Source organism: Bufo bufo, chromosome 2 (genome assembly GCF_905171765.1).
Source record: "Bufo bufo chromosome 2, aBufBuf1.1, whole genome shotgun sequence".
NCBI classification, from domain to species: Eukaryota; Metazoa; Chordata; class Amphibia; order Anura; family Bufonidae; genus Bufo; species Bufo bufo.
Window position 1 is genome coordinate 445,781,437 of NC_053390.1, and position 19,860 is coordinate 445,801,296.

Here is a 19,860-nt window from a genome sequence, read left to right on the forward strand (position 1 = left end):
ACGTAGGTCTTTCACTCGCCCTCCTGTCTCCCATTCCTGGAAGAAAGGCCGAAACCACTCCCTACAGGAAATTACCCACAAAGGAGCCCTCTCTTTCCAGAGGTTTGCAATATTAATTTTCAAAAAGGTATTTGTTAAGAATACCACAGGGTTGACCATATCCAACCCGCCTAGTCTCCTTGTGCGGTAAGTAACCTCTCTCCTGATTAGGTTCAGCCTGTTTCCCCACAACATCTGGAAAAAGAGGCTGTAGACCGTACCCCAGAGAGACCCTGGCAAAACACAAACACTGCTTAGATACAAAAGCACGGGAATCAGGTAGGCTTTGCACAGGTGAACCCTTTCCCTGAGGGATAAAGACCATCCCTTCCAACGGTCCACCTTTTGGGCGACATCTTTTAGTCTACTCTCCCAATTTTGCTGATGATAATCTCCATCCTGGCCGAAATTGATGCCTAAGATCTTTACGGACTTCTGAGGTTCTGGAAGAGTGCCCTGGAGATCGAAAACAGGATCCCCTTCCCCCAGCCAGAGAGTCTCACATTTGTCCCAGTTGATCTGAGACCCAGAAACCTCTGAATAGCAGTCCACCTCCGACATCACCCAGCTCACCTCATCCTCCGAGGAGGCAAGAATGGAGACATCATCGGCGTATGCCACCACCTTCAGAGATGGCCCCCGCACCACCAGTTCCATCCCCACCCCCGCCAACGGTCCACGATCTACCCTTCTAATGAAGGGATCAATCGCAAACACATACAGCAAAGGGCTTAAAGGACATCCCTGGCGGACACCAGAAGCCACCTCAAAAGGTCGACCCGACCAACCGTTAATCAACGGGAAACTCTCCGCCCCTTTGTACAAAGTTTTTAACCAGTCTACAAACCTCCCTGGTAGACCATACCACAAGAGAACAGACCACAGGTACTCATGGTTCACCCGGTCAAAAGCCTTTGCCTGGTCCAAAGATAACAGAAACCCTTTCCAAACACCCGCCCTGCCCCGCTCCACGGCTTCTCGGACACTGAGAACGGCGCTAAAAGCGCTCCGACCGGGAACAGAGCAGTGCTGAGCCCCAGAAAGAAGTCTCGGTGCAAACTTCACCAATCTGCAGAAAAGTATTTTTGCCAGAATCTTCCTGTCCACATTGAGAAGCGATATGGGTCTCCAGTTCTCAATGCGGGATGGATCTTTACCCTTTGACAGAATAATCAGGGCTGACTTACCCATTGACTTTGGCAGAGTGCCCGAGGAAAGACACTCGTTAAACACCTCGGTCAAGAGAGGAACTAATTGTTCCTTGAAAGCCTTGTACCACTCGGATGTTAAGCCATCCGGACCTGGCGATTTCTTGGGCCTAAGCCCATCAATGGCCAGTCCCACTTCCTCTTGCCTGATAGGTTCTGCCAAAACATCAAGAGAGGGGTCTATTCCTGCCTTGGGAATAGCTTCAGCCAAGAAAGCTGAAAAACTGTCCCGATTTAGTTCTTTCCTACCCAAGAGGTGAGAGTAGAAAGACCTGACGACCTCCAGGATCCCTGATTTGGACCTATTCAGGGAACCCGTACTGTCGACCAGGCCTACCACAAATTTACTTTTTACTGCCATCTTACAGTTTCCAAAGGGGTCGGGTGAGCGGTACTTCCCGAAATCCCTTTCAGCTACCAAAGAGGCGTATCTATCGTACTGACACCTCTTGAGCAAGGATTTCACACGAGAGATATCCTCACGGCTACCCCCCGTCGAAACCAGTCTTTCAAGTTTCTTCCTCAGTTCCTGGTACAGACAGTATCTGTCCCAGCTCCTGAGGTTAGAAAGCTCACGGAAAAACCTTGCCGTCCTTTTTTTGAATATCTCCCACCACTCCGACTTACTGTTGCAGAGGTCCACCAAGGGTTCCTGGCTCTGAAGGAAATCCTCAAAGGACTGTCTTATTGTCACTTCTTCCAGGAGAGATGAATTTAGCTTCCACATACCTCTGCCCATACAGGGAGTCTCTGCAACATTCAAAGAAAAAATAATCAAACAGTGGTCGGAGAATTCCACTTCCACGGCTTCTAAAGCCGAGAAAACAGCCTCCTCCTTTAAATAAAACCTATCTATTCTAGACCTACGATTTCCCTGATGAAAGGTGAAATCCACGTGGTCTGGCTTATGCCGTAAATGGGCGTCCACCAGACGAGTATCCTCAACTATCCTAGACAACACAATGCTATCAGCATCCAGCCCACCTTTGGAGCCTCCCCTATCACAGGCCCTCGTCACATTGTTGAAGTCCCCTCCAAAGATCACTTGCCGGCTGGTAAAAAGAAAAGGCTTAATCCTCATGAGGAGACACTTGCGGTCCCACTTACTCTGTGGGCCGTAGATGTTTATTAGTCTCAATTCTTGTCTCCCCATGAGGACATCTAAAATCAGGCACCTTCCCATTTCTAACTCGATTATCCTCCTGCATTCCACTCTTTCGGCGGTCTTAAAAAGTACCGCCACCCCGCTACGTGGCTCGGCCGCAAGAGACCAGAAAGACGGACCTAGCCGCCATTCTCGCTTGGCTTTTGCCAGCAGAGTTGTACTTGTTAACCAGGTCTCTTGCAAAAACAAAATATCAGCTTCAATACGGCTGAAAAAATCAAAGGCCAGGAAACGAGCTGCGTCTGACTTAATACTGGCAACGTTAATGCTTGCCAGTGTCAACGGGGTGAGTTCCGCCATCATTGATGATCGAGTTAGATAGCCTTCTTTTTCCCCACCCCACCACCATCAGCATTTTCATCTGAACCATCACACTCCTTCTGTCTTTTCAAACATACAGAGACATCCATACCATCCTTTTTGCCCAAGGTTCCAGGCTTGGCCCCCCCTCCAGAAGGTAATTTACCCCCCGAAGGACAGGGCCCGGCAGCCTGCGAGGAGGCCCCCACGCGTTCTGGCACCACACCCTCCTCCCCCCCAGCTGAAGCAGTTGGGGGATCCTCGTCAAGGGCCTGGTACCGATTAGAGACTTCCACCAGAGGGGACCCAGTTGATCCTTCCTTAGGCCTCTGGTCAAGGATGAGTGGGACAGATGGGTCCCACTCCAGAGAGGGCTTACGACCCTCTCCTTTCTTCTTCTTCTTACTCCGCTTGTTCCTCCTACCCTCCAACCACGCTCTGCCACCCTCGTCCAAGCTTTCGCCGTACGAGGAGACAGGGTTGGCGGATGGGTTAGCCTCCACAGGTTGGGCCTCTGGTTCCCCATCGTCGCTGTACCCCGGGTCACTACAACCGGGATCCTCAGCCAGACCAGCCAAAAGACCAGCTGAAGGATCAGCTGCTACCTGTTCCCTATCCTTACGGCGTTGTTCTAGCCGCATGATCTTGGACGGCCTTTGCTTCTTCGGATCCTGCCTGCTTCTTCCAGCGCTAGTAGTTCCAGCGCTTGTCCCCTCACCAACTGATTCAGTCCCGGCAGCAGGCTCCTCCCCAACCACAGACCCAGCCTCGCGGCTAGTGCCTGCCTGATCTTGAGCCCGGCCCTGAACCCTGTTGGCGAAGGCAAGCGGACAGCGACTAAACGGGTGACCTAGGTCCCCACAGAGGTTGCACCGGATCCGCCTACAAGATGCGGCAAGATGACCAGTGTCCCCACACTTCGCACACATGCGAACATCGCATTGTGCGCTGAAGTGGGTGGGACTGCCGCACTTGTGACAGACCTTTGGCTGGCCCCTATAGAACACCATAATCCTATCCCTTCCTATGAAGGCAGAGGAGGGAATATGAGCAACAGAATTGCCCCGATCAAACAGCTCCACGCTGAAGGTCCAGGCACCTGACCAGATGCCATGCTCATCGAGCACCTTGGCGGGGAACTGCCCCACCCTACCATATCGACTGAGCCAAGTCATGATGTCTACACTAGACAGTGATTCATTACAGGTCAAAACGGTCACTGTCTTCACAGTCGATTGGCGGGTGATGGCCTCGACGGCAAAACCCCGCCACTCCGGGGTGTTCTTCATCAGCTCATATTTAGACCAGAAAAGCTCCAAACCCTCCGGCCTAACAAAGCTGACGTCGAACATAGCGGTGCCGTAGGGATGTATAAGCGCAAAGATGTCATTCGCGACAAACCCCGCCCCCAGGAGAAGTTCCACAACAGTCTTCCTAGAAGGAACTGCTGCTTCCTTACTCCTCCAATAGAGACGGGCCACATTCCTACGGTCCCTCCCCGGTGTGGGGTGAGTCCATACGATCTCACCCCTCCTTTGTTCTCGGAAGGCCCTAAAACCATGCCTTTCTGTCCAGAAAGCCAGGTCAACCGACCCTCCCTCTACCTGTATGGAAGTCCCCGGTCCTTTTTTTAGGGCCTCCAGGAGGCGCCGTTGCAAGTCACCCCCGCCCGAAACCTTGGGCAAAAAGTCACCCGAAACAACACCCGCATACGTCTTTGTTTTTGCCATCCTCTCTCTCACATCCTTCCTCATTGCTTCCTTCCGCATAACTTCCTCCTCTTCATCCACTTCCGTATCCGCAATATACTCCTCAATCAAAGCTTCCTCATCCACCATCTCAATTTCTTCCTCATCCACAATCCCATTCACCAATTCATTTGTATCCTCATTTATAACCTCGTCTACGTTCTCATTCACCCCCACAGCCACCTGCACATTATTACCCACAATCCCATTAACAACCACATTTGCATCACCTTTCACTCCCCCTGGACTGGTCGGGTTCCCTAAAGAGACCGGAGAATCACTGGGGGCGGGCCCTGAGGAGCCCCCCGCAAAACCCGCAGGGGACTCCCCATCTCCCGCACCCCCCACGGCCCGCACAGTCCTGGGATAATCGACCATAGTGTTCTCTCCAGGTTCCAAAGTCTTTACATCCTCTTTCTCAGCACCACCACCTTGAACCTTGTCCACAATCACCACATCCTTGTCCGCCACACTGTTTGGGGTTTTACCCCCTGCGCTTCCTGTGACCACCCTACCACTACAGGAAGGGGGGGCACCTCCCGTCACCATCTTAGAATTAATCTCCCGCACTGTTTGACCCGATTCCACTACAGGAACCGGGCTGGGCACAGCAGCGGATTCAAAAGGCACAAATCGAAGCACTTCTTCCGTTACAGTTTTATTTTTCTTCTTTCTGATTTTCACCAGCTCATCCTCAGGGACCTCCTCATCCCCAAAATACAGTCTGCCCACCGGGGACTCCAGCTGCCTGACTTCCAGCATTAGCCTTCCCCCAGACCCGCTTTCATCCCCGGAGGCGGCCGCAATCAGGTCTGAGGGGTCCCCCTGGCCACAAGGCAGAGAGTCCGCCTCCGAATCCTGTGTTCCTGGTACCACCTTCCCCTGGCTTCCAGCCTGCTGCCCTGACAAACTGGGGCCAGGCGTACCAGACAGTCCAGACATACCCTGAAACCTGCAGTCATTCCTGAATTTCTCCAAGAATGGGCCGCCATTTTCCACAATGGCGGCCCTCTTCTCCTCAAAAACCGCGATTATCTCCTCCAACCTCACCAGTCTGGAGGAGAGGATTGCCTTCTTTGTCTTAGGCGCCATTTTAAGTTGCATTTGTACATTTTTAAATTCCACATTCAGTCTTTTTAATTCCCTCTTGACATCCTCATGCATGTTCAGGAAATATGCTACCCGGGAGGAAAAGGTTTTTGGAGACTCCTTAGGGCCCAAAGTACCCCAATTATGCAGTCTCTCAACCGCTGGGCAGGAAGAACCCCCGACACCATGCTTCTTTACAGTAACTTTGTTGCCGGGCTGAGGCACCGACACAGACACACCACATGCTGAATCACCTACCTCAGCCTCTGGCCTCGTCACCTTCTCCACAGCCTTCCCTGTATCCCGTCCAACGGTCCGTCCGGCAGCTTGTCCAGCCACTGCACTTTTCATGTTTCCACCCGCTGCTTGTGCAGCAGCGGGCCTTTCCACAGCATCCTGTTTTCTTGGGTGCTGACTCAAAATGTCCAGAGAGGATCCCAAGCTGGCTGCTCTCCTGGGACCCCTCCGGACCTCACCTGGCACTCCATTGGGCTCACTGCAGGGATCGCAGCCGCTCCTAGTAGCAGGGCCCCTCCTGCCCGCGGCACTTGCGGGGCTGCCCTCCATTACCTGCGACCTTGCGGCCGCTTGCTGCGGAATCTTCACATCCGCGTCGTCGTCCACCTCCAGTAGCGTCGAGGTATCTAAGCCCAGGTCTCCAGTCCTGGAGGCCCTCCTCTCCACTCGCGCATCTCCGCCACGGCTGCCGACACGTGGTGATGAACGCCGGCAGCCGGAGGCCCGGGGATCCATACCGGGAGAAACTGCCACCCCCTGGGGAAAGGGTAGCAATTCCCCCAGCAAACAAAGCGCTGGTAAGCCTCCCGGACCTCACACACCCACAAACAACAGGAAACAGGAAACAGGAACAGGAAGGAACAGCAACTCCTCCCACCACTTCTCCTGTCCTGTATACTGGGTGTAATTCTCAGTATCTGCTCTTATTCTGTATATATGGACACTGCACAGTACCACTTCTCTTGTCCTGTATACTGGATGTAATTCTCAGTATCTGCTCTTATTCTGTATATATGGACACTGCACAGTACGACTTCTCCTGTCCTGTACACTGGGTGTAATTCTCAGTATCTGCTCTTATTCTGTATATATAGACATTGCACAGTACCACTTCTCTTGTCCTGTATACTGGATGTAATTGTCAGTATCTGCTCTTATTCTGTAAATATGGACACTACACAGTACCACTTCTCTTGTCCTGTATAATGGGTGTAATTTTCAATATCTGCTCTTATTCTGTATATATGGACACTGCACAGTACCACTTCTCTTGTCCTGTATACTGGGTGTAATTCTCAGTATCTGCTCTTATTCTGTATATATGGACACTGCACAGTACTACTTCTCTTGTCCTGTACACTGGGTGTAATTCTCAGTATCTGCTCTTATTCTATATATATAGACATTGCACAGTACCACTTCTCTTGTCCTGTATACTGGATGTAATTGTCAGTATCTGCTCTTATTCTGTAAATATGGACACTACACAGTACCACTTCTCTTGTCCTGTATAATGGGTGTAATTTTCAATATCTGCTCTTATTCTGTATATATGGACACTGCACAGTACCACTTCTCTTGTCCTGTATAATGGGTGTAATTTTCAATATCTGCTCTTATTCTGTATATATGGACACTGCACAGTACCACTTCTCTTGTCCTGTATACTGGGTGTAATTCTCAGTATCTGCTTTTATTCTGTATATATATAGACACTGTACAGTACTACTTCTCTTGTCCTGTATACTGGGTGTAATTCTCAGTATCTGCTTTTATTCTGTATATAAGGACACTGCACAGTACCACTTCTCTTGTCCAGTGTACTGGGTGTAATTCTCAGTGTCTGCTTTTATTCTGTATATATAGACACTGCACAGTACCACTTCTCTTGTCCTGTATGCTGGGTGTAATTCTCAGTATCTGCTCCCCCCCCCCCCCCTGTATATATAGGCACTGCACAGTACCACTTCTCTTGTCCTGTATATTGGGTGTAATTCTCAGTGTCTGCTCTTATTCTGTATATATGGACACTGCACAGTACCACGTCTCTTGTCCTGTATGCTGGGTGTAATTCCCAGTACATGCTCTTATTCTGTATATATGGGCACTGTACAGTACCACTTCTCTTGTCCTGTATGCTGGATGTATTTCCCTCTCCCTCCTCTTTAATCTTCTGTCCACTATAAATTTGGCTTTGTTTCTCCATCTTAAATTCTCCTTCAAGCGCCAAACTTATCGCCTGTGGGTTTTATTTTATTTTCGTACAAATATCAGTGTTCATTTTTAAGTTTTACTAATTTCATTTTCTGTGATTGCCTCCTTTTCCTTCCTGCTATGAAATTGTTGCCCAGTCTCTTGCTGTTCTCAGTCCCCAATAGCTCCTTTTCCTCCTTTCGACAGTGCACCCTGTCACTGGCATTGACATTGCTTCCCAAAGGTGACTGTGCCTCGTTACAAATGGATTCTGGACTCTCGTAATTAGAATTAGACCCTTATCTACTGCACCCTATCTGTACCTGATGTGGGGCATAGATATGTCCATTGTGGCAGCAGAGGAGGCCTATGGGTCCTAGGAGGACCTGTCATGGCAATTAGCAGGAGGTCACATGTTCATGACGCTGGTATGATGCTTGCATTGGGGTCACGTGAGTGCCCGGGTGGCAACAGCAACTATACTCTGCTCTGCTGCTATGCAAGAGTAGGCCCAGAACTCTTTCTTCTCTGGTCTTCTTGTCCACAGCAGATGAGGGCCACAAACACAAAAAGGTGAGTTGTCATGGTACTCAGCAGATATGATGTGACTGCCTGGCACCACACCAACTGGGCACTGCTGCTAGTTCACAATCGCATGCTATTCCATAATAGTTTTATGACCACATCCAGGGTGTATGTTCAAAAAAGTGCCTGGTCACCCCAGGGCTCCCTTTTACGCCTCTGGTCCTATCTCTATATTGAGACAACCATAGAAATGTAAATATATTACCAAACATATTTAGTAACATCAGCTCATACCTCTAAATTTTACAAGAATGCAAATAGAGACACCAGTTGTGGTGCATGCAGAGGCAATTTTTTTTTACGTTAAAGGGGTTCTCCAGGAATTAAGAAAATGAAAATATTTAAATCTTACTTTATAATAAATATATTCCCAAATACCTTTCATTACTTATAAAATGGCCGCCGTCCTATTAGTACACACAAAACCTGTCCTAATCATACAGGAAGAGACGTTACCTCACAACACTGAGGTAAACATCTGCCTCATCCTCCTCTCTGCTCTACTTGTCAGGGATTATGATCCTGAATACAGGTGATTCTCTGGGGGGATGGAGATGTCGAGGAGACATGAGGATTGTGGAGTGTGGCTAATGAGCAGCAGCATTTGTATGCAGTCTCTATTACCACAGCCACAGTCTGCCCTGTCCATGTGCTAAATTCCCCGGAGATTCGGCTAAAGTTCTTATCCTCTGTATTCAGGATCATAATCCCTGACCAGTAGGGCAGAGAGGAGGATGAGGCAGCTCTTTAGCTCAGTGTTGTGAAGTAACTTGTCCTGCTTTGTGATTAGGACAGGTTTTGTGTGAACTAATAGGATGATGGCCATTTTGTTTCCCCTGATGATTGCTCTCATTATAAATAATAAAAGGTATTTTTACGTATTTTCATTTTCTTAATTCCCGGAGAACCCCTTTAAGGCATGCCTCTAACCCTGCCTAGTTGCCGCTCATACACACCTATTCCAGCCTACTGACCTCGTGCAGTAATAATGGCCCCTATTGTCCCCTACACAGTAAAAGTGCCCACCTTGTACCCCACTCTCTTTTGTAGCACCTTCTGTGTGACACACACTAATAGTGTCCCCATACAGTGCTGATGGACCTTTAGTGCCCCTTCACAGTAATAATGACCCATTGGTACCCCCACACAGTAAGTGTGTCCCAGCAATGCGCTGGCCTGTTCCAAGGTCCCAGATCCTCCTGTGGATGCAGGTCTTTAGTGGCCTAGGAAAGATGACTTCTACCATTACTTATTTAACTGTAATCATGTTCTGAGAATGTGGATACAGTTGAAAGTGGAAGGGCATGCCAGTGCCACCAGCCAAAAAAAAGTGCCAGGGCATTGCCATGTAGCAATAACAACCTTCGTTGCAGTATGAAGATACTGTACCCACGTACCTGCTATTATGTACACCGTTTATATATAGGACACTGATGTCCTATACCTGCTACACTATACTAGAAAACTGAACTTCTTCACATATGGTTATATACACCACACTTATCAAGAATTTTCCTTCCACTCTGTGGCTGTCTTCCTGCTTCCTGATTCATTCCATGTATAACCCCAATCGTGACTGATGCCACCTGGTCCCATACTGAGCAGCTGGCCAGATGCATCTCCCCTCCTGCAGCTTTCTGCTGTCTCAGAACCTCCTTTCCATTCTGTTGCTTTTCGGGCTGCTCTTCATTGATTCCCATGGCTGCTGTGTCCCTCAGAGAGTTGTTGGCCCCCTATGCATCGTGCCCTGGAGTGTGGGCAGGTTTGATGCAGTGACTTCAATGATCCTGCCTGTGCTGAGCTTCCAATGATGAGGATAGAGTATATAGTGGAGCAGGTAGCTGACTGCTCCCTAATTCACCATTGTCTTCACCAGTGTCTGTGATTTGAGGACACAGACATAGGCAAAATTGGGACTCATGGTGGCATGCCTCCTGGGACAGTGGGACATTGCCTGGAATCTGGGTATGTCCGCTGGATACAGGACAGTTTGGAGGTCTGCAAGTTCTATTCTGACTCTTCTTGTAGATAGAGTTTGAGATCGTACCTTGACTCTACAGTCTTTATTTTCTGATTTTCAGCAATTTTAGATATCCTAAAATAACGACAGTAATATTTCTGATCGATAACATTAGTCAATTCTGTTCTGACTTCAGAGCAAATATTAACAATTGTTTTTTGTATGCTGATGTGTTCTTGACATTTCCCACAGACAAACAAGTTGTGAGAGATCTAGTGGGCATCTTAAGTGATAAAATCGAGGGCCTCCTAATCTTACTATTCTCTCTTCTGTCTGTAGGTTTTACTGGGACTTCTCAATGCTACTCTTCATGGTGGGGAACCTCATAATCATCCCTGTGGGAATCACTTTCTTCAAAGAAGAGACAACCACACCATGGATCGTATTTAATGTTGTGTCGGACACCTTCTTTCTTATGGACCTGGTCCTGAACTTCCGCACAGGTATTGTGTTTGAGGACAACACTGAAATCATCTTGGATCCACAAAAGATCAAGCGCAAGTATTTGCGCACATGGTTTGTGGTGGACTTTGTATCCTCCATTCCTGTGGACTACATATTTCTCATTGTAGAAAAAGGAATTGACTCTGAAGTCTACAAGACTGCCCGTGCTTTACGAATTGTGAGGTTTACTAAAATTCTCAGTCTACTTAGGTTACTTCGACTTTCCAGGCTCATCCGGTATATTCATCAATGGGAAGAGGTAAGTGCTGTTCATTTGGTGCTTTAAGCAACTCATGTCAAAGAGGACCTGTCACAACTCCTGACATGTTTTAGTAAATAATTGTATTACAATAGTGGAAGCATAAAAACATAAAAAAAATCTCTGGAGAGCAGAAGATAATGCACATGGAATCGTATGCATGTGCAAGCCAACTCAGTATTATTGACATTATTATTACTCTCCTCATTTTGCTGATCTCACTTTAGGGTTGGACGATATCAAAAATATTCCCACGATAACGATATTAAGAAATTTATCGCGATAACGATATATATTGCGATAAATGCCCATTTAGAAGAAAAAAACACTTGGGGCCACAAGGAAACATACTGTATGGGAACAGCCACAAGGAGACGTTACACTGTATGGGGCAGCCACAAGGAGACGTTACACTGTATGGGGCAGCCACAAGGAGACGTTACACTCTATGGGGGCAGCCACAAGAAGACATTACACTGTATGGGGGCAGCCACAAGGAGACGTTATATACTGTATGGGGGCAGCCACAAGGAGACGTTACACTGTATGGGGGCAGCCACAAGGAGACATTACACTGTATGGGGGCAGCCACAAAAAGACATTACACTGTATGGGGGCAGCCACAAAGAGACGTTACACTGTATGGGGGCAGCCACAAAGAGACGTTACACTGTATGGGGGCAGCCACAAGGAGACGTTACACTGTATGGGGGCAGCCACAAGGAGACGTTACACTGTATGGGGGCAGCCACAAGGAGACGTTACACTGTATGGGGGCAGCCACAAGGAGACGTAACACTGTATGGAAACAGCCACAAGGAGACGTTACACTGTATGGGGGCAGCCAGGCAGCCACAAGGAGACGTTATACTGTATGGGGGCAGCCAGGCAGCCACAAGGAGACATTATACTGTATGGGGACAGCCAGGCAGCCACAAGGAGACATTATACTGTATGGGGACAGCCAGGCATCCACAAGGAGACATTATACTGTATGGGGACAGCCAGGCAGCCACAAGGAGACATTATACTGTATGGGGACAGCCAGGCAGCCACAAGGAGACGTTATACTGTATGGGGACAGCCAGGCAGCCACAAGGAGACATTATACTGTAACGGAACGCCTAGCACCCCGACCGGTTACCTCCGTTGATAGATGCTCCAAGTGCTTCCAGAGGACTCCAAGCACTCCACTTGACACCGTAAGCACTGCAGACCCCACGAACCGCCGAAGCTTGGTGGAGGTCTCGCCGTCTCCTACCCACCCTGGACCTACGACAAGGCTCCAGGCTCCAGTGGGGGCAGCCAGGCAGCCACAAGGAGACGTTATACTGTATGGGGGCAGCCAGGCAGCCACAAGGAAACATTATACTGTATGGGGACAGCCAGGCAGCCACAAGGAGACATTATACTGTATGGGGACAGCCAGGCAGCCACAAGGAGACATTATACTGTATGGGGACAGCCAGGCAGCCACAAGGAGACATTATACTTTATGGGGACAGCCAGGCAGCCACAAGGAGACGTTATACTGTATGGGGACAGCCAGGCAGCCACAAGGAGACATTATACTGTAACGGAACGCCTAGCACCCCGACCGGTTACCTCCGTTGATAGATGCTCCAAGTGCTTCCAGAGGACTCCAAGCACTCCACTTGACACCGTAAGCACTGCAGACCCCACGAACCGCCGAAGCTTGGTGGAGGTCTCGCCGTCTCCTACCCACCCTGGACCTACGACAAGGCTCCAGGCTCCAGTGGGGGCAGCCAGGCAGCCACAAGGAGACGTTATACTGTATGGGGGCAGCCAGGCAGCCACAAGGAGACATTATACTGTATGGGGGCAGCCAGGCAGCCACAAGGAGACGTTATACTGTATGGGGGCAGCCAGGCAGCCACAAGGAGACATTATACTGTATGGGGACAGCCAGGCAGCCACAAGGAGACATTATACTGTATGGGGACAGCCAGGCAGCCACAAGGAGACATTATACTGTATGGGGACAGCCAGGCAGCCACAAGGAGACATTATACTGTATGGGGACAGCCAGGCAGCCACAAGGAGACATTATACTTTATGGGGACAGCCAGGCAGCCACAAGGAGACGTTATACTGTATGGGGACAGCCAGGCAGCCACAAGGAGACATTATACTGTAACGGAACGCCTAGCACCCGACCGGGTACCTCCGTTGATAGATGCTCCTAGTGCTTCCAGAGGACTCCAAGCACTCCACTTGACACCGTCAGCACTGCAGACCCCACGAACCGCCGAAGCTTGGTGGAGGTCTCGCCGTCTCCTACCCACCCTGGACCTACGACAAGGCTCCAGTGGGTTAAACTCTCCTAAATGCAGAGAGCAGGAACCATGGACAAGCTCTTACAAGAGCTTATACTCAGGGGAGTATTGTGATATAGCAATCCCCAAGAGTGTAGTTATCCCATTCCCCAAACATGAGCCAAAACTTCATGAAGGTATAAAAACAGGAACTCTCTTTATTTGAACACACAAGCATTGATTTATACACATCCTCCAACAAGGTTACCACCCACAGGGTTTTGTAAAAACAGCCAATCGCATGCATTTACAGTATTCAAACCTTCCCATCAATTGTACACAAAATCCCCTTCCCTCTGTCTGTAACGCAATCAACAAAATACAATGAGCATTGTCTGAGACGCAATTAACTAACACACTGGCATTGTTTGAGACACAATCAACAAAATACAATTACCAAACGTAATGGGCTAACTTAATCACTCACAGACAGAAAACACAAATTTTTCCCCAAAACACAGAAAACACCCCAAAACCCCACATACCCCCATACCCCCATAATGTATACATCCATGGATAGCTCTGATCTGGGTGAACAACATATCCAAAAATCACCCAGATCCGAGCAGGGTTTCCCGAATTCCATGGAAGTCACATTTGGCCGGCCGTAAGCATGGCTTTCCTGCCCAAAACAGTTCCACAGATTTAGGCTGTGTGGCCGGTCTGTCTTCTCCTTCAAAGTTAGTATGGGCCATAATCCTGGGGCAGGAGGCTGGCAAACAGCCCCCTCCAAAACACCGTGGCGAGGTTGGTTTCGCCACACATCTCCCCCTCCCAGGGAAGACTAACCAGATACCTGACCTCATGCCGGTCAGTACCTGAGTTAGTCTGGCAGTCCACCCACAACCCAATACTGGACCTGTTGAATTTTGTGGCCTGACTCTGTTCTGTATGTCCCCAGCGGTTGAGTGGGCATCTGCTACTCCTTGCTTCCTTGTGGTTCGCTAGCTTGGATCTGTAGGTACTTGGTGGGAAGAGGCCGACTGCGCTCTGCCCAGATGCCAGCTCTTCCGCTGGGGTAGCCAGTGGGGAGTCAGCCTCTGGACAAGAGGATAGAGGAGGGCAGAGGCCGACTGCGCTCTGCCCAGATGCCAGCTCTTCCGCTGGGGTAGCCTGTGGGAAGTCCGGCTCTGGAGAAGAGGATAGGGGAGGGCAGAGGCCGACTGCGCTCTGCCCAGATGCCCGCTCTTCTGCTGGGGTAGCCTGTGGGAAGTCCGGCTCTGGAGAAGAGGATAGGGGAGGGCAGAGGCCGACTGCGCTCTGCCCAGATGCCCGCTCTTCCGCTGGGGTAGCCTGTGGGAAGTCCGGCTCTGGAGAAGAGGATAGGGGAGGGCAGAGTCCGACTGCGCTCTGCCCAGATGCCCGCTCTTCCGCTGGGGTAGCCTGTGGGAAGTCCGGCTCTGGAGAAGAGGATAGGGGAGGGCAGAGGCCGACTGCGCTCTGCCCAGATGCCCGCTCTTCCGCTGGGGTAGCCTGTGGGAAGTCCGGCTCTGGAGAAGAGGATAGGGGAGGGCAGAGGCCGACTGCGCTCTGCCCAGATGCCAGCTCTTCCGCTGGGATGGGGTCAGGGAATCCTGCCCCCAGGACCTTGTTGCGGATCAGCTGTGGAGAGGAGGGATCGTTTACCTCCTCCTGGCATTCCTGCAGGGTTGGTGGGGGATCCGTACGGCCGTCCAGCATCCCGGTAGGCCTGGTGCAGAGACTGCGGTCCCATCTGCACCATCGGAGTTAGGGGTGCTGTCCCCCTGTGGTTGGGGAGAGAGACCGGTTGTCTCCTCTCCCTTCAAAGTACACTGCCGCTGGGGAGTGAGACCGACTGTCTCCACTACCCGTGATTCTGGTTGTTGCAGAGATGAGGGACCGACAATCTCCTCTCCCTGTACTCCCAGTGGCAGTTGGGGATCTGGGCCGCCTCCCCAGCCACCCTGTTGGGCCGGGGGAGTGACTACGGTCCCATCTCCACCTGCCGACTGGGGTTCCTCCCAGTACCAGTCTATGAAGTCCCCTACCTCCACAGTTGGTGAGGAAGTAGGGGATACCTCAGCTGTGACTTGCCAGGGGTAGGGCTGCAGGTCTGGGCCTGGTATCCAACTGTCTTGTATCTTGCGCTGGGCTTGAATGGAGCGAAACAACTGTTGATAATCTTGCTCCAGCTCCCACTCCCTTTGGACCAGAAAGGTCAGATCTGCCCTCACCCCACTAGTTGTAGGCCAATTGTACAAGTCCCCCCTGTAGTCAGTAATGTCCCAAAATCTAGATTCTTCTGTGCTCCCAAAGTCAATGTCTTCAAAAGACTCCCACAATATCCCAGGGCAATTATATTCCTCACCTTCGGGCTTGGCGTACTCCTCCATCCATGGAGACTGTCGTACTGTGTCCCACCATAGTGCTTGGTAAGCGTCATCCAGCCAGGTTTCCTGCCATACCAGTGTCTCAAGCTCTGACACCTACTCCGTCAATGGTTGCTCTCCCAGTAGAGGTAGTCGCAGCGCCAATCGCATTCGTAATCTCTGCTCCTCACTGGGAAGACTCTCACCCCTCCGACGCTGCACGTCCTCCAGGGCCTGGTGCCATACGCCTTTCCGCTCGGCATCCCTGTAATCCGGGTGATCTTCCTCATGGAATGCTGTGCAGGAACCAACGGCATCCATATTGCTGTAGCCAGGGGTGCTGTACGGATACTAGCATTGCCCTCAATTTTGGAAATCCACGAACGGTGTCTCCGAGCTGCTTCTCCTCTCACTAGGACGCCATCCCACTGCTTGCCACCAATGTAACGAAACGCCTAGCACCCCGACCGGGTACCTCCGTTGATAGATGCTCCTAGTGCTTCCAGAGGACTCCAAGCACTCCACTTGACACCGTCAGCACTGCAGACCCCACGAACCGCCGAAGCTTGGTGGAGGTCTCGCCGTCTCCTACCCACCCTGGACCTACGACAAGGCTCCAGGCTCCAGTGGGTGAACCTCTCCTAAATGCAGAGAGCAGGAACCATGAACAAGCTCTTACAAGAGCTTATACTCAGGGGAGTATTGTGATATAGCAATCCCCAAGAGTGTAGTTATCCCATTCCCCAAACATGAGCCAAAACTTCATGAAGGTATAAAAACAGGAACTCTCTTTATTTGAACACACAAGCATTGATTTATACACAACCTCCAACAAGGTTACCACCCACAGGGTTTTGTAAAAACAGCCAATCACATGCATTTACAGTATTCAAACCTTCCCAGCAATTGTAAACAAAATCCCCTTCCCTCTGTCTGTAACGCAATCAACAAAATACAATGAGCATTGTCTGAGACGCAATTAACTAACACACTGGCATTGTCTGAGACACAATCAACAAAATACAATTAGCAAACGTAATGGGCTAACTTAATCACTCACAGACAGAAAACACACATTTTTCCCCAAAACACAGAAAACACCCCAAAACCCCACATACCCCCATAATGTATACATCCATGGATAGCTCTGATCTGGGTGAACAACATATCCAAAAATCACCCAGATCCGAGCAGGGTTTCCCGAATTCCATGGAAGTCACATTTGGCCGGCCGCAAGCATGGCTTTCCTGCCCAAAACAGTTCCACAGATTTAAGCTGTGTGGCCGGTCTGTCTTCTCCTTCAAAGTTAGTATGGGCCATAATCCTGGGGCAGGAGGCTGGCAAACAGCCCCCTCCAAAACACCGTGGCGAGGTTGGTTTCGCCACAGGGACAGCCAGGCAGCCACAAGGAGACGTTATACTGTATGGGGGCAGCCAGGCAGCCACAAGGAGACATTATACTGTATGGGGGCAGCCAGGCAGCAACAAGGAGACGTTATACTGTATGGGGGCAGCCAGGCAGCCACAAGGAGACGTTATACTGTATGGGGACAGCCAGGCAGCCACAAGGAGACTTTATACTGTATGGGGACAGCCAGGCAGCCACAAGGAGACGTTATACTGTATGGGGACAGCCAGGCAGCCACAAGGAGACGTTATACTGTATGGGGACAGCCAGGCAGCCACAAGGAGACGTTATACTGTATGGGGACAGCCAGGCAGCCACAAGGAGACGTTACACTGTATGGGGACAGCCAGGCAGCCACAAGGAGACGTTATACTGTATGGGGACAGCCAGGCAGCCACAAGGAGACGTTACACTGTATGGGGACAGCCAGGCAGCCACAAGGAGACATTATACTGTATGGGGACAGCCACAAGGAGACGTTATACTGTATGGGGACAGCCACAAGGAGACGTTATACTGTATGGGGGCAGCCAGGCAGCCACAAGGAGACGTTATACTGTATGGGGACAGCCAGGCAGCCACAAGGAGACGTTATACTGTATGGGGACAGCCAGGCAGCCACAAGGAGACGTTATACTGTATGGGGATAGCCAGGCAGCCACAAGGAGACTTTATACTGTATGGGGACAGCCAGGCAGCCACAGGGAGACGTTATACTGTATGGGGACAGCCAGGCAGCCACAAGGAGACGTTATACTGTATGGGGACAGCCAGGCAGCCACAAGGAGACGTTATACTGTATGGGGACAGCCAGGCATCCACAAGGAGACATTATACTGTATGGGGACAGCCACAAGGAGACGTTATACTGTATGGGGACAGCCACAAGGAGACGTTATACTGTATGGGGACAGCCAGGCAGCCACAAGGAGACATTATACTGTATGGGGACAGCCACAAGGAGACGTTATACTGTATGGGGACAGCCAGGCAGCCACAAGGAGACGTTATACTGTATGGGGACAGCCAGGCATCCACAAGGAGACATTATACTGTATGGGGACAGCCACAAGGAGACGTTATACTGTATGGGGACAGCCAGGCAGCCACAAGGAGACGTTATACTGTATGGGAACAGCCAGGCAGCCACAAGGAGACGTTATACTGTATGGGGACAGCCAGGGAGCCACAAGGAGACGTTAATTGTTATGCTTTTATATGTCATTTTTCACCATTTTGGATATCTGTAACTAGTCAATTGACTTCTAGTAACAACAAAAACATTACAGGGTTAATTCTGTACCAGAACGAGTGGTTTATAGTATTCTTGTGTATCATCTCCTACTAGAAGGTGTATTGCAGGCTCTAAGCAGAAGTGTTGGTGGCGCTCCTGTCCTGTCCTGCGCTGCGCAGCCTCGCCTGTCATCTGATTCAGACGTCAGTGGGCGGAGCCTGCATGGAGGAGTCGGGGTAGCCGCTGCGGGCAGCAATTGGTATAGAATCATGCTGGGGCGGGTGGCCGTGGATGCAGATTTTGAAGCGGTCAGCGCACATGACCTCTTCTATGACGTCACAAAATACAGCGGTAATTAGGAAACAGCGATATCGCCATATCGCCGTTTTTTTAATACCGCGGTATATCGACCAACCCTAACTTCACCACTGAGAGCCATCATATTAAATTTTCCAAGTTTGTTGGTAAAACAATCAACTGTCAACGCATTTCTGGTATCCCCTTCGTCGTCTGCTTAATCCCTGGCTATTCCAGTGCCACCGTCCCAGTGGTCTATGCTTTAGCGCGACAACTACTCTGCATAACTTCTGCAGCTTATCACTGGCTTCAGTGGTCACCTGAGTAGCCAGGTTGGTCTCTGTGCAAAGTGTCAGTGACATCCTGATTACAACACATGACTACTGAGGCCAGGGATTTAGCTGCAGAGGACACATGGAGTTGTCAGGCATGTATTCACTGCAGTGCTAGAAGCATAGACCACATGGAGCACTGGGCCTAGAATGTTGGGGGATTAACTAGGTAAGAATTTTTTTGTTAATTTCTCACATTCCCTGGAATGCCTATGCCATTCACTATGAAATAGAAAGTACCTTATTTATCAGACTTTACAATGTAGTTTCTCATAAGAAAAAGGAGAGCATTCATGGTGCCTGATAACGTACTATGGATGAGCTGAGAACTGTGCAGACGCTCTTCTTAGCGGTAGAGCTGTCTCTATAACCGCTGTTGACAGCCATAAGGCGGATGTGCTTTGTGTCTGTGGAAGTGATAAAGATGTTAGCTACGGTACATTGTGAAGAATTTCTTTCCCCTCATGTTAAACGACAACATAGGAAGACCATTACCGTGCTTGTGATATATCAAAGCCAAAGTTAGTGAGATTCACCTCTTCACTTCCTTAGACCACCAGGGAAGTTTTAGTTTGAACTTTGAAGTATATTTTCTGCTGTCTGAACCTGGTGCGTGTCTTATAGTCTGAAAAAAATCCTTGAAATGCTCCGATGCCCATATCAGGGGGGCTGCATGGGTGAAAATGGGAGTATGTCCAGGTTCAGAGCAGACCCCTTTAACAGTCTGGAACCCAGATAGGTATAATTTAGAGTTGGAAGTGGAAATCGTCCTCTGGGAGCACTGCTGTGCATACTAATATACCGTAAATGGTTTAAAGGGATTGGCCCATCCAATAGGTGTAGGTCCCATTTCTA

At 50.0% G+C, this 19,860-nt stretch overlaps 1 protein-coding gene across 1 annotated transcript in view; it reads left to right on the plus strand.

The window, feature by feature from the left end:
* The window catches only part of HCN2 (hyperpolarization activated cyclic nucleotide gated potassium and sodium channel 2), a 132,062-nt gene that overhangs the window by 38,565 nt on the left and 73,637 nt on the right, over nucleotides 1-19,860 (plus strand). The window contains exon 2 of the mRNA XM_040417516.1: nucleotides 10,645-11,068. Coding sequence (XP_040273450.1) covers nucleotides 10,645-11,068 — 424 coding nt within the window. The remainder of the gene's footprint in view (nucleotides 1-10,644; nucleotides 11,069-19,860) is intronic.